The sequence below is a fragment of the Melospiza georgiana genome, chromosome 6 (assembly GCF_028018845.1).
Source record: "Melospiza georgiana isolate bMelGeo1 chromosome 6, bMelGeo1.pri, whole genome shotgun sequence".
NCBI lineage: Eukaryota > Metazoa > Chordata > Aves > Passeriformes > Passerellidae > Melospiza > Melospiza georgiana.
This window is the reverse complement of record NC_080435.1, coordinates 47,563,562-47,578,909: the sequence shown is the minus strand read 5'-3', so window position 1 is coordinate 47,578,909 and position 15,348 is coordinate 47,563,562. Positions and strand designations below refer to the sequence as shown.

The following is a 15,348-nucleotide window of genomic DNA, read 5'->3' as shown; positions in this document are numbered from 1 at the left end:
GTTTTGAATATACCGTGATTTGATCTCACTAATTTTGTTATAGAGAGTAGTGTTAGGGGGTTTTGTTCTAATATCATTCAAATGTAGACTGATTTTTGTTGAGCAGTTTCATTCTTTTCTGCTTTTTTATGTGTTTAAAACCACAAAAATAAGAAGTATTGGTGGAGGTGAAGTTTATCTGGACCAGTGATGCCAAAGCACTGTGTTATCTGATGCTAAACATGCTTTTTAAAAGCAAGAAACTTCTTGGTGATGATGGTGACAAATTTGTTTGTGCCTAAAGTTTGCTACTGCTGGCCTTCATGCTTATATACACCTTTTCTGATCCTGCCTTGAAAGCTTATCCTTGATGCCCCTTAATTTTCTTCCTGCACTTTGCTTATATCATATCTACAGTTATTAATTTCTGTCTCTGTTCAGGAGTGAGCACCTTTGTGTAGCTGCAGTTAAGATATTTGCATTATTTTAAACAGAAATACTATCTGAAATTTTTAAGGAGCCTAAAAGCTGGTCTTGAATCAGAATAATTAAATTAGGTTCTAACATGAGTCTTTGGGGTTTAGAGTGCAAATATGTAGACCCAAGGATGCAAACAGGCCCTAAGGGCATGTCTGTACAGAATTTCAGTAGATTTTGGTTTTCAGCCTAACTGGCAGATTGCTACTTAAAGAGTCAAAGTAGGGGTGTTTTTCTTGATAATTTAAAGCAGCAAACATTCTAATTGTCTTTAAAAATGAGGAAGATACAATTCGAAGGAGTTGATTTGAGCATGTTCTGGAAGGAAGCAGTCATAGAAATACACATGTACATTACTATCAGTGTTCATCTGTGGGCTGTCTTTGTCTTGTCTGAAATCACTGAAAACATGTCAGTTCCAAGTCAATGTTAATGTACCTTAAAATTCCTTGTCCCTGAAAGGAAGGGATCTCAAAGTCGTTTACAGACACTGTGGGACGTTGCTGTCTAAGTTAATGTGCCCTTTTGCTCTGGCATTCCATCAGCACAGGGAGAGCTGCTGACATGCAAGCACATCCTAGTGAAAAGCAAGTAAAGCTGTGTGTGTCCCAGGCTAGGAAGGAAACCATGTACCAGAGCAGCCACCACTCTTCTCAATGTTACAAACTGTTAACAAATACAGGAAATGTACTTTGCTAAAAGCAGTGTGATGTGTAGATCTACCATATTATCAATGATATATTTTGCTTCATTTCTTGTCTCTGAAAGCATTTAACTCAATTTTAGGGTGATTTAGATTGTAGTCTTGAGGAGGTTTTTTTAGTAAATTTCATGTAGAAGATGCTTGACAAATCTGTTTTGTGTTTGTCTTGATGTGTGCAGTGGATCGCTGTTAAATGCTTTATGAAGCAAAAGCTAATTCTGTATTTTAACTGCTTTTTTTCTTGTACAATCTTACTGCTTTTTCCATAATAAAGTAGAACTTCAGTCACAAGTTTCATTCCCTTGCAGATGCTTAAAAATTGTAATGGGTAACTAAAAGTAACCTGTCATGAAGTGTTTGAAGGCTTGTGAAAGTTGCATGCATTTTCATAAAGTGTTTTGTTATTGTTCTTGTAACCCATCAAAAGACATAAACTTCATATGGAAAAAATGCCAATTCCTAAAATTTAATGAAGTTATTGTGATTTGAAGTTCTACTACATAGTATGTGTTTCATCTGCACTGGGAAAATAAAATTTCAAGCTGACAAGTTCTTGCTCATAAGTTTTTTCAACAGTTTTGCAAGGAGCATTTGCAGGGAGTTTTGTGGCGAATCTGCTTTGTTTGGTTGGGGTTTTTTTATATTTTTTAATCTTGTTATAGGGACACATTTGTGACTTTGCAATGCAATCTTTGAGAGAGAGCTCCATTAATGAGAAATACCTACTTAGACCAGAGGACTTAAAGCTGGGATCCCAGTGGACTGCTTTTGTCTCTCTAAAATATTTGGAATGTGGCATTACTGAATGATATTTTGGCTTTACAAAAGCGCTGAATGTATCCAGCTTCAAATGAGTTTGGAGGTTTTCTTGAAATCTGGCTTAATGACTTTCTGTCCTTCCTTAGTGTATGAAGTTGGTGTAATAGTCATCAGCTATCGAGACTGCCTGTTTGAAATGTATAAATTAATATAATTTTTCACACAGTTGTTTCCATGCAGATGTTTGCACAAGATGAATTCCATTTAGTCTGTAGTAGCTGGTCACTCTGTGGTCAAGCTTTGCTGTAGCACATGGGCTTTTTACAAGCAATTTTTATGTCTTGTGTGACTGGTGATTATTTTTCTAGCCAACTGGTGGCATTCTTTAGCATAACTTTGAACCATTCATATGGGTTTTGTTACTTGGTCATGCTACTTCTTTTAAAATTACCTTTTATATAAAAGTATTTTAGAAGATGAACTTGTGCTGATGAAAGATGATGCCCATGCTAGTGAAAGATATGTGGAAACTAAAGTTTCTGAAATATCCTGATGATCCTTTGTTATGTAAAACAGAACAGAGATGAGGGCTGTCATGTAATCTGAAGAGTAAAATAAATTATTAGGTCTCTAGGTAAAGTGATGGGAGTCCTACAGTCCTATAGCAAGATCTCTTGCATCAAACACTAGTTTTAGATATTCTGCAACTGAGTTGAAAGAAAGTACCTGTATAAAAATACTGGCTTTTTTTGAATTTGTACAGAGCTGCAGTTCAAAAGTCAGTATTTTAAACATATTTTTAAATACAGACAGCAACAAGGAAGGCAGTTTTAACATCTGATTTATAGTGCAGTGCAATAGTGCTTTTACTTATAGAAAGCTTACACAATATGTAATATTTCTTGTCTCTTTTGGCTCTGTGTTAGGTAAATGCTATGCAGCTTGCACATAACATCACACTTCAGGACAATATGTGATGTAACAGCAATGATTTACCACAAAATACACTTTTGATCAAATAATTTTCTTTTGTAACTAAACCTGAAGTAGTGAAATGGTTGTCCTATCTGTTGTGTTCACGTTGCATTGCAGAATTCTGTTGTTCAGGACAACCTAAAGCTAACCCAATCCTTCACCAGTTCAAAGACAAATTGTATTAATATAAAGTAGAATATTTTCAACTGCTTTTATGTACAATAAAACCTCCAAACAACTGATGAAGAGATGAGAAAAAAGTAAAGCTATAAGATCATTCAATATAATCTATTGTTTGAGAAGAAAGTTCAGACCTGCTTAAATATCAGTGATGCCTCTGAGGGTCTTGAATCTCTGCCAAAGCTGTTTAGGCAGCAGATGTGGAAGAAGTGTAGATGGAGAAACTTGGATTGCAGAAGCCACATGGAAAGCAAGTCAGAGTCAAGAACAGAACACTGATCCCCCAGTCCTCTTCTGGCCACACAGTGAGCCTTAAACTGTTTGTGCTCTTATCTTTTTGAAAAGGAGTTCAAAATTTTATGTTTTGTCTTGCTTTCAGGGTTACAAGATTTACTAATTTTTAATCTCCCTGTTTTAAGTTATTAAGGGGCAGCTAAAATGGATTTTTTTAAGGTTTATACTTGAAACCTAATGTAATTGAAAACTTGAACTACTGTAGCAATGAAAAAAACTTTGTTTTTCTTTTTTTCTTTTTGAGATGGTTGCTTCTTACTTTTTTCCTTGCTTTCCCTTGATCTATGTACTGATCATGAAAATGTTTCTTTTTTCAATAAACTGTCAGGTAATGTTGTTACAGTAATCAGTGGTGAGGTTCCCAGATGAATATCTCTATATATCCATCTCACAGAAAGGCAATGAGGCTAAGAAAGGAAAAAAAAATGTAGCATGGATTTTAACTACTTTATTGAGTAATATTTTAAGGTGTTACTTCATCCAAGTTGGAATACTGTCAAATTCTATGTTTATATACAGGAACTTGACAAGAGGAGTTGGTAGATTTAGAGAGTTACTAAGAGCTGTCGAAACAAGAACTACACAAAACCTGCGAATGGTGAGTTATATTAAACCCCTTTCCTATTCTACCATCTGAGTTTCAGTAGGCAGAGAAAGCACAAATACACTGGATGAGTTAGAGACAAATAGCTGGATATGTAGCATATTGATAAGGACCTGTTAGCCAACACTTTATAAGGTTACATTTCCTGGCTTAAGAATGATTAATGAATGATTAAAGTAAAGAATGTTTTGTACCCAGTCTCCTCCCTATTCCTTTTTCTTGTTTGTGGTTATAATTAGAACCTGACTGGTCTCTGATTGACCATACTTTCAGCCTTAGTTATAATTGCCTTATTTATGAGTCAATGTAGTTTTATGTTCTGTAAGGTAGTGGGGGTGAGAACAGAAAGCATCATTTTTGTGTGCTTTCTATGAAGTTGAAGGCTATCAAGTTATAAAGCCTCTTAAAGGAAAACCATAAAAGCAAAATCATGAATATTTGTCACTTATATTGTCAGAACCTTGAATCTTTTATATAATAAAAGTAGAGGCTCATTTTTTACTGCCACGTAATTATTTTCAAAATATCCTAGATTAGTTTCCTAATACTGGGCCTTCAAAACTTCCAAACTAGTAGTAAGGAAGGTAAGTGATTTCTTAATTAATTCAATAACTGATTCCTAGTAAATATATATTAAAATTATTTAATACTAGACTTTCAATGGAGAAGGATAGTATTGCAAATTTTAATAGGATGAAGAACTTCTTATGATAAAGGAGTTAAGGTGGAAGATGCACATCTTAGGGTGCTCTCTGCGACTTGGACTGCTCCAGTGTGTTCTCTCCCATGCAAACAACTGCTCCAGGTCTGAAGACGTAGTAGAAGTTATTGAGCATCTTAGGTTATTGATTTTCTTAGGAGTAGCAGCTGAGTTGTTTATACTTCAGAAGTATCTGGATTAACTAACAAAAAGGAAAAATTGTTTGTTATTGCTGTTATTTTTCTTTGTGTTTAGAGAATTGAACTGGGTACTTTTACCTTTTAAACAGCATCATGGCTGGTTTTTTTGGATGTTATAGAGTACAAAAATACATTCCATATAACTAGTCATCTTTAGAAAAAATCTGAGCATTTTTAAGAGTTTGTATTCAGCATTTCTAGAGAAAATATTTATCTTTTGCTTTTACAGACAATAGCAAGACAACTTGCAGAAATTTTGTTACGAGGTATGTGTGAACAGAGTTACTGGAATCCCCTGGAAGATCCTCCTCACCAATCACCCCTTGATGATCCACTGCGAAAAGGTTCCAATATGAAGAATTATGCACTCAGTAGGAGACCACGGGTATACACTGGAGAGAAGTATGGCTGAGTTTAAACCTCTTTTGTTTCTATAGTTGCAGTTGTTACCCAATGCACTGGATAATTTAGTTTGCATTTTTGAAAATGTAGAAGGAATTTAGCAGTGTGTGGATAGATAGATAGATAGATAGATAGATAGATAGATAGATAGATAGATAGATAGATAGATAGATTCTCTGAGGAGAACCAGGGAAGAAATATGCTTCTCCCAGGGGAAGTTTGCACTGCATACATTAGACCTTTTGTTCTCAGTTGCAGAAATATTTTTTTTATCCTGGTGTATATGATAGACTTAATATCTCTTATTATATGTGGAATACAAAAGAAAACATGAACTGGGTAGCAAATCAGATACTGCACATTTTAAAAGTTATGTGCTGCTTCTAGACATCTATTAATATGCTTTATCATAGAAAGGAAATATTCAATAATATGGAGATTCAAGTTGGTCCAGGAAGCATTATGAAAAAATAACATGTCTAGAAATTTATCTAGCAGTTTCAAAACTAGTTTATTTTCCAAAGCTAATCTTTTAGTTATCATCTTAGATTAGTTTTGGCATTTCTTTTATGATTCCACCTTTTAATTCGGTTTTAATCTTTCGTTAAATCAGGTAAGTGATACTTTTTGGTTCATTTTTGTCTGGTATATCTCATAGTGAATTCTAGAGTAGCTATGGTATATTTCTTTCTTCTTGAAAATGTAACTTTTATTCCCGAAGTAATCACCAATAGGGTTACTATTAAATATGGATAGCCATTTCCTTGAATTTGAAATTTTTCTTCAAAGTTAGTATCTTGACTATGAAAGTAGCCCTACTTACTTAAAGGAGAGATGTTTTGTCTTAGTGTTCACTTTATATTGTAACATAAATGCCTGCAATATGACACCATTTGAGTTGTTTAGCTGTATTTTTTTCAGAGTTCCATTAATGAATCTTTTACACAGCAGCAAGCCCACATAATTATGGTGTCTTTACTATTATTAAGTAGAATGGCCTTTATCTTCAAAGACTTCTAGCAGTTCTCCTTCCTGCATCCAGAATAGTTACAGCAGGTTTCTCAGGCTCAGTCTTTCAAACTTATGTTCTCCATTCTCAACTCATCCTTCACAGCAACATGCTTCCTGCAAAAGTGGGATTTTGTTCAGTTTAGTTGTCTTGTTCTTGGCACGTGCAGGCGAGGAGTTCCACAATTTCCACAGAGCATACAATTAATTTTATATGACCTTTCATCAGGTCAGACTGGTTAATACCATACCACATAAAGTATGTCCAGCCAAGCATCTCATCTCCAGCAGTGACTGAAAGCAAGTATCAAAGACAATGACATCTAGGAAATTTTTTCCTAGGTATTCTTTTGACCACCAACTCTGAATCTGCAATGCACTTTTTTCTAAGTATGTTGCCTGACATTAAATAACTGCCTTGTGTTCTTATGAGGATTATAGGTGTAGTTTGGCTAATAGCATTTATGGTTTTTTAGATCTCTGTGTTATTGCTTCTTCAGTTTACTTGAACCAGTTCTTCAAATGATCATAACTTTCATGGTTTGCCTTTGGTTGATAGCTGTTTCATGTTTTCAGTTGCTTCTTTTGCCCTGTTACAATGAAATTATTTTACTCATGTGCCTGCATCTATCAGGACAAACGAAAAATGAGTTCAGTCAACTTAACTGAGCTTTTTTGCTAAGGACAAAGAAATGTCTCGCTAATTTCTGCACGGGAAGGATTTTGTTTGAGACAAACATCAACATATCTACAAAAATACGTTTGAAATTGCTAGAGGAAATAATGTTTGCTTTTGTTTTGATAAGTGGCTTTTTAGTAGTACTTTTTGGGGCAGCATCTCTTCTTTCTCTGACAGAATAATTTCTCCAGCAACTCTTTCCAGTCATTATTCTACTTTCTGGGTGCCATTGTCAGTTGGTCAGGTTAAATCTTCTTCCAGGTTGTTAAATTCTGCATAGAGGAGCGGATTGTTAAATAAGGAGCACTCTGATGCTTCCTCGTCACTCCTCATTCCTCATCGTGGGTGGTTCTTATTCATGACTAACTGTGTTTTGAAATTTCTTTTGTTATGTAATAACAAATTATATGCTAAATTCTAAGATTTGGAATACTCTTAAAAATCTGGTGAGCAGTTGCATTAATTAAAAAATAAAAATACAACAACAGAACAGCTGCCCTGGGGTCTTAGCTGTTGTATATTTCCACAATACGTTCACAATGTTGCTTTCAAACTGCCTGGAATTAAGATGTCTTTTAGTTTCTGTTTTCTTTCAGACATTTAATTACTGCTTATATTTCTAGTGCTTTAAAAAAACCTGAAAAGATGTTTTAATGTCAGACAAGTTTTGTTTCCTGTCTATTATGTATTGTAGTTTAAACATCCTTGGGACCATAGGAATTGATTACTAACAGCAACAAATAATTTTCTCCATTTAAATAGGCAATTGTGGAACTAATGGACTGAATTAATAGAAAATACTGCTTGGGCTAATTCAGAAACAGTTTAGAGGAAGAAAACTGAACAGATGAAATATAGTCACTGATTTGGGGGATTTTTTAATGTATATGCAGATGGATTGATGAATTCCTGCCAGTACCCAATGCAGATTACTGTTGTCTGTCCATCAGCATAGAAGAGTTTTCAGAAAGTATCCAGTATTCAGAGAAAACACTAAAGTCTAGGAACTAGTCCTATGCAAACCTTCAGCATTAAGTTGGAAGGAACTGTACTTCATTACAAGCAAATAATTCTACTACTTAGAACTAAGAGTGGCAAACAGGTGGAGATTGTCATGGATCTATTTAAAAATATTCATAGCTATTGAAAGCATCAGCAAAAATTTTTTAAAGACTGATAGAAGTATTTCTCCACATACTGCCTAAAATACAAAAGTTCTCCTGTTCTTGTCTGAGAGTTTCCTCTTGCCAGCACTTGAATCAGTGATGTAGATGGAGCTCAGACAGATTAGGTGTAACAGGCTAGGTAAACTATGGGTTTAGTGTTTACAGTTGTCAAATTATGTTCAATTTTGGGATATTTGAGTAAGTTCAACTCTGACAGCTGTGGTAGTTTTGTTCTTTTATTGTGTTCAGCCAGCTTTTCTGAAATGCAAATACAGAGCATTGCAAAGAAATGCATTTTAACAAATTGATTTTTTAATGCAAGTTACTTTCCTTTTCTTTTTTGGACATTTTCCAGTTTTTACAGTGCTTTAATATATGTATGTGAATTAGTCATAAAAGTAATGTGTTCTGCTTAAATAATTAAATTTTCATTTTGAACAGCATCTTCTGTCCTCAAGAAAATACAGAAGAAGCCTTACTGTTGCTGCTTATTAGTGAATCTATGGTAGGTAAAATAGAGTGAATGTGCATTTTCTGTATGTGTGTGCTTCCCTTGGTTTGTTTGGTTGGTTTGTTTCATTTTTAGTTAAAATGGGCTTTTTTTTTTTTTCCTCAAGCCTTTGCTTTTTCTTTTATTTTCTGTTAGGAAAGCAGGCAGTTATTGCTGAAACTCAAATTTTTGATCCTCTGAGCCAGCTAGATGAGGTCTGCAAGTGTTATGGAGTTTTTTCTCCTTTAGGCTGGCTGTACCCAGCCTTGTTCCAGCCAGAGGCAGGTGAACAAGCCAAGTCCTTCATTTGGCATCACTTACCAGCATGAAGCATTGTTGCACCAGTTGGTTGCTATTCAGACAGACACAAAATCTAAGTTATTTTTGTTGTAAAAAGCAAATAAAAAACTACTAGAAGAGCATAATAAACATCATCAAAAAGTACCTTCCTTTGTGCATTAAACTTCAGTCACTCAAATTTGTAAATTATTTTTAATGATACTGACATTCAGTCTTGGCTACTGAATTATTTTTTTAAATGTCCCCATTTCCTCAATAAATGATTCCTTTCAATGGTCTACTTGTGCCCTTTATCAACCTGCCATATTTTCTGCTAGGCATCAATCAACTGCCACGTACTGACATTCTCATATCATGTCAGTTTTATGTTCTCAGATAAAATAAAGCGCTGGAGCTTTTGCTGTTTTTTTTTTTTAGCTAGAGGGGTGAAATCTCTGCAGTCTCAGGCATCATGCAGTCTGTCTCACTGCACATCAATGAGATGAAGTCTTTTAAGTTCTACAGGTGATTCAAATGCTTACATGATTTGGCATAATTTCTGTTTTGCTACAGTTAGATAGGATCAGAACATTTCAATGAACATTGTCCTAGTTTAACTGTTTTAAGGTGGCAGATATTTACATTGTAGTGCTAACTGCTTTCCTCATTCCTAGTGATCTGCCTTGCAGTATTCATGACAGAATCTAGAAATTCTGTCTAGATTCTGATTTTCATAACACAAAAAAATCAGCTGAGCAAACATTTCGACTTATCGTATGTTGGTTTTGCTACAGAATATGCTGAGGGATGCTGCCTGTTTCTCTGTAATGTGCAGCAGTGAAGATGTAGAGAATTCTGATGTGAGCTGTGGTCTTGGTGTGAAGTGAAAGCAGTCCCAGTTCTGCAAGATCTGACTGCTGATTGCTGTGTGGTATCATCATTAAGAAGCCAAAAACCAAATTAAAAGTACTGCCTTGTTAAGTGTCATTTCAGGTTACTTACAGCTTTTCCTTTGTGAATTAGTTCTGCCTAATTATATCAAAAGCATATACCTTTAGCAAGCTTTCAATTTTTTTTACAGTAATTATTGCAGATTATTTCAGGCAAAAGAGTTTGTTTCGGGGGAGTATAATCTTTGACATGATTGACTTACTTTGGCTAAGTCATTTGTTCAAATTAGTTTTGGAGGGGGAAAAGGGGAAGATTGAGCATAAAAATATTCATCATTACAAATGTACCTTTCTGAAAGTTGAGACCTGTTATTTCAGCTTCAGTGCATGCTAACTTTCTAGCTGTAGTAGTTGTGAAGTGGTATGTGATTTATGATTCTGAAACCAATATCTGGGAAAGAAATAACACTTAGAGAAGACTGTAACAGTTGGTGTTTTGATATGCTATTGTGTTGTTAAAGTACTATGATCCCTTACTTTCATTGTCTGTGAATTAGTAAGAAAATACCCCAATCAAGGCCAGGTTGGACAGGGCTCTGAGCAATGTGATCTGGTGAAAAGTGTCCCCACCCATGACAGGATGATCTTTAAAAAGTCCCTTCAAACCCAAACCATCCTGTGGTTCTGTGATCTGACATCCTCAAGTTAACAGTGCATGTATGTGTTGCTGCATGTCAGCTGAGTTGTGGTAGCAGAATCACAGAATGATTATGTTTAGAAGAGACTTCTGGAGGTCATTTTGTCCAGTCCCTTGCTTACACAGGGCCGCCTGGAGCAGGCTGCATCTCTCTCCAGATATCTTTTGAGTATCTCCAAGGAGAAAGATTCCACAGCCTCCCTGGGCAGCCTGTGCCACTGCTCATTAACACTCAGAGCAAAAAAAAAAGGTTCCTGATCTTCAGAGGGGACCTTCAGTGTTTCAGTTCATGTCTATTGCCTCTAGTCCTGTCACTGGACACCACTGGAAAGAGCCTGCTGCCTCCCTTTTCATTGTATCCTCCCTGCAGATATTTCTAACCCTGATAAGGCTCCCCTTCTGAGCATTGTCTTTTCCAGGCTGAGGAGTCACAGCTTTCTTAGCCTTTCCTCATAGAAGAGTTACTCTGGTGTCTAATACAGCCTGCTGGGCATTTGTTGGACTCTCTCCAGTAGCTCCATGTCTCTTGTACTAGAGAGTCCAGAACTGGACCCAGTACTGCATGTGTGGCCTCACCAGTGCTGACCAAAGGGGAAGGATCACTGCCCTCAACCTGCTGGCAGCACTCCTCTGGTGCTGCCTGGGCTATCAATGGCCTTTTTTCCAGCTGGGGCACCTTGCTGCCTCCTGCTCACCTTGGGTGATAACCAGGACCCCCAGGTGTGTTCCTGTCAAGCTGCCTTTGAGCTGGGAAGTGCCCAGCATGTATGGTGCCTGGGTTTGTTCCCTCCCAGGTGCAGGACTTTGCTGAGGGCTTTGCTGAGGTTCTGTCAGCTCATTGCTCCAGCCTGTTGAGGTCCCTCTGCATGGCAGCGCAGCCCTTTGGCATTTCAGTTCAGCAGATGCACTTGGGATCAGGCCCAGTATCAATCCCTGGGACACACCACTAGTTCCTGGCCTCCAACTAGACTTTGTGTCACTCCTCACCACCTCGTGGGCACAGCTTTGTGGGAGATTCTTAACCAGTGGAAAAATGGCTGAGCACATCCTTCCTTGCTCTGAGGCTGCGCCGAGTTACACTGCTCAAGTGTGTTACAGGTGTAAGTGTGGCCAGATGACACATTGCAGTTTGACTGCCGTCTCAGAGTGTCTGACACCATGGCACTTCTGAAATACTGAGCACTTCAATTCCTACATACTTTCTGTTTATAATTACCAAGAAAATGATTGTTCAGATACACAAGATATCTGTAATAATTATGAGACATCCTTGTGCTTTGGCATTGTCAACCACTGTTTCACAAGAAGTGCTAGTTCACAGCTTGTTCAAAACTTGCAAGGAACTGAGTCAAATAGTGATTAGAGGTGGAGTTAAAAAGAAGTTCTTGAAGTTGACTGAATATTTATGCAGTGTAAAAAGTAAAAGCCAAAGACTTATTGATCAAAAGAAAGCAAAATATCTCTTTGGGGGGGTGTGTGTGTGCATGTGTGGGGTTGTTTCAAATTAAGATGTGGATTATTCAGTTGATAATTCCTGAGATGTCTGTGCATTTTGCATTCCATGTATCTCTTAGAAAAATTTTCAGTATTTATTTATTCTGATTTTAAAGATGTACTGAGTTTGTTCAGAGCTTAAAATGTTACCCTGTTGAAGTGGAGAAAAAATTTATTGTGTGTCATTTTTTGCATCTATAAGAGGGGGAAATAAGCTACCTATTAAAATTTAGTAGTTTTAAGTAAATGTGCTAAGGAGGCCATGCCCAGTGAAATTAAAAATAAAGAGGGGATAAGGAGAGAGAAGTATCTTTGACTTCTGATTGCAGACTGCCAGATATACTTGAATTTGTACCAATGTGCAATGGGAATATTAAACACCAAGAAAACTAGAAATAGATAGGATAGTAAGATAATGTGTTTTCAGAGGTTTGGTCATAAAGTGGGAGAAGCACTGTGTAGTTCAGGGAGGTACTAACTACTCTGAGACCTGAATTTTGTTCTTTGCTCTTGAACATGGTTTCTCTGTCAACATGGTCAATTCATTGAATCCATTTCTAGCTCAGCTTTCTTCCTTCCCAAAAGGAACACTTTACTTAAGGAATTAGGTTTGCAACATGCCTTTCACAAAACAAAGTACAAACTCTTACTGCAAACATGGCCTGATTCCAAAGCTGTGCCCAGAACCAGGATCAGTTTTCACTTCTCAGTAGTAACTGCTGAAGGTGATAGTGGGTTATCCTGGGCATGTTACCATTCACAAGTGAGATGAGTGTCATAATGTTGTGAAGAGAAAAGAAGTTGATTGCCTTATTTTACAGAAGCTGTAGTAGAGGACTTGAAGATCCTTTTAGTATGTTTTACTAGCACACAAAAAATAAAGAGATATTTTCATAGATGTATATCGATTATATTGAAAATATACCTTCTTTTTTTTTTTCTGAGAACTCTTCAATAACTTTAAATACATTACTTAGATTATGGAATTAGAATGAAGTAATTAAAAATAGGTCCATGTAGAAACACCAGTCTTGCCACTAATATATAAAATTGGTAATTTTTTCTATCTATAAATTAGTATCAGATATCTTTGTATCCCTTATAGCAACTACTGACTGTGAGATTGAGTAGAATGGTAGTAACTGGGGTGAAAAAATAGCTTGAATTCTAATGGCTGCCTTGGTTTCTCTCTTTGTGGTGTGTTTCAGGCTAACCGTGATGCTGTACTGAGCAGAATACCAGAGCACAAGAATGATCGCATCATCAGTTTGCAAAGTGCATCTGTAGTCTATGATTTACTTACAATAGCCTTGGGAAGAAGAGGCCAGTATGAAATGCTTTCAGAGGTTTGTTGATAGTAGTGAATGTTCATCTGTGGCATTTTTGCTGTTTTCTGTTAATCATGTTAATTGTGGTAGTAAGAAAGAGCTGAAACAAATATAGGACACTGTTATTCTGACTGCTTTATGAATACAATAGGTAGTTTCCACCCCAAAATGTTTACTGTCTAAATTTATACAAGTGACTTGAGGTGGCCAAACAAGAAAAGTTGAATGGAAGGTGTGGTAAATGTTTAATGCTACAGAAATGCACATGATTTTTAGGTGGGAATGCATGGATCTGCTTAAAAGGGTACACAATTAATGTAGAGAGCAAGAAGGAATGGCAAAAAATAAAAGTGGTTTTGGATATAGAAATGATAAATATAATTTCCTAGAAAAAATATTATTAATGAATGAAAAAGGATTTTAGAAGAAAACTTTCTTTTATACTTCTTAATGTTTGAGGTCATACATAGTCCTTAGAGTTTATAATAATTTTGAAGTTAATAAAAAGAAAATAAAGTCATTAAAAAATGTTCAGGTCTTTGGGAAATGTGTTACTTACCTCACTGTCTGTTTCATTATGTAGCATGCTTGTGTTTGTTGTTTGTGTCAACTTCTTCAGGAAACTGCCAAGTATTGTTAAAAGTTTTCTACCTGTAAAACAGCTACAGCTCTTTGGCCAGAGCAGATCTTTCTACTGCTGAAACAGGGCTCACCCAGCAGCAGGATACTGTTGCCAACCACAATTAATTATTAATCTCCAGAAAGAATATGAAGGCATAGTCAGGAATTGATTCGTTGAGAAATGGTTTCTCTCTACCATATAAGAGGACTTCTATTAAGAAAAAGATAAAAAAAAAGTGCTCTAGTTTTTCTCTGGTATATGTTGATGGTCACCCATTTATCTGCATCTCACATGATGTTAAACTCTCAGTTTGAGTATTCTTTTTCTTGAAAGTACTTCATGGGTGCCAGTTGGTATGCAAGTCAGTTTAAATCAGTACAATGGAAGGTGTTTCACAGAGCAAAGGAGTACAATGCTCACGCAGGCAACATAATCTAATCAGGAATATTTCCATTTACTTGTCACTACAGACACAATCACCTTCATGTAGTTTTAGGTAGTTGCACTAAAGGTGCAAGAGGTGGCCATATTTCAGTCTAGAACTTCCAAAACAAGAGATGTCAACAAGTATTTAAAAAAACAAACAATCAAGAGACCAAAAAGCCTTGAAAATTTTGATTTCTTTTTTTCTCTTAGTGACTGGCAACCTTTCAATTTTATATAGAAGACTAACATCTAGGCAGGGATAGAGCAGCCCTGGATTCCAAATCTGATTCTTACATTTTGTCTGGTGTCATTGATGGTTTTGTTGCAGGGCTTTTTGTTGTGGGTTTTTTGTCTTTTTTTAGAATGTTGAAGAGCCATAATATTTATGGGAACATTGCAGGTTTAGCAAGTAGAAGATATCTGCCCTCAAATCCTGCTGCTGATAGTCTGTAACTTTTATAATTTGAAGTATTGTAATAAACACATATTCAGAAATGTTAAAACATTCTGTTCAGTTATATAATAGGAATTTAATTTTTTAAGGTTTTATTCTCTGGTGGAGCAGTTGTAGATTAAATCAAAAATTGGGAAATTATTCTAACTGTGGAAATAGTATTCACCCACCAGTTCCAGTATCTTCTTGCTCCCTTCTGGTTTAGCTAGAGCTGATTAGTTACAGAAGTACTTGGTTGTTATATAAGAATATGAAATGATCAAAAATCTGTCTCATCCTTGTTAAACTGTTCTAATGCCAAGTCACGTTCTTAACTGAAAAGGGCTCATGTTTTTATCAAGTTTGTATATAATGGGCTTTCAATTTCTTAGGGTAGCTTCAACTAGATGAAGGAACTTTATACTGTCAATTCTTTCCTAAACAATAGTACTCTGGTTGTAATCAATTTCATTTTAAGCTTTGTAGGATGCATGATATTGAGCTTGTAAATGTCCTACAAGAAGAGATGACTTTGAAAGCTGTTAAATTCTTTTCCATATACA

General features: G+C 36.0%; 1 protein-coding gene across 2 annotated transcripts in view; it reads left to right on the top strand.

Annotated features, from left to right (window-relative positions):
* The window catches only part of TTC7B (tetratricopeptide repeat domain 7B), a 117,371-nt gene that overhangs the window by 35,536 nt on the left and 66,487 nt on the right, over nt 1-15,348 (top strand). For both annotated transcript variants that reach the window (XM_058026865.1, XM_058026866.1), the window contains 4 exons: nt 3,887-3,965; nt 5,101-5,273; nt 8,568-8,631; nt 13,185-13,322. In XM_058026865.1, the coding sequence (XP_057882848.1) occupies nt 3,887-3,965; nt 5,101-5,273; nt 8,568-8,631; nt 13,185-13,322 (454 nt within the window). The remainder of the gene's footprint in view (nt 1-3,886; nt 3,966-5,100; nt 5,274-8,567; nt 8,632-13,184; nt 13,323-15,348) is intronic.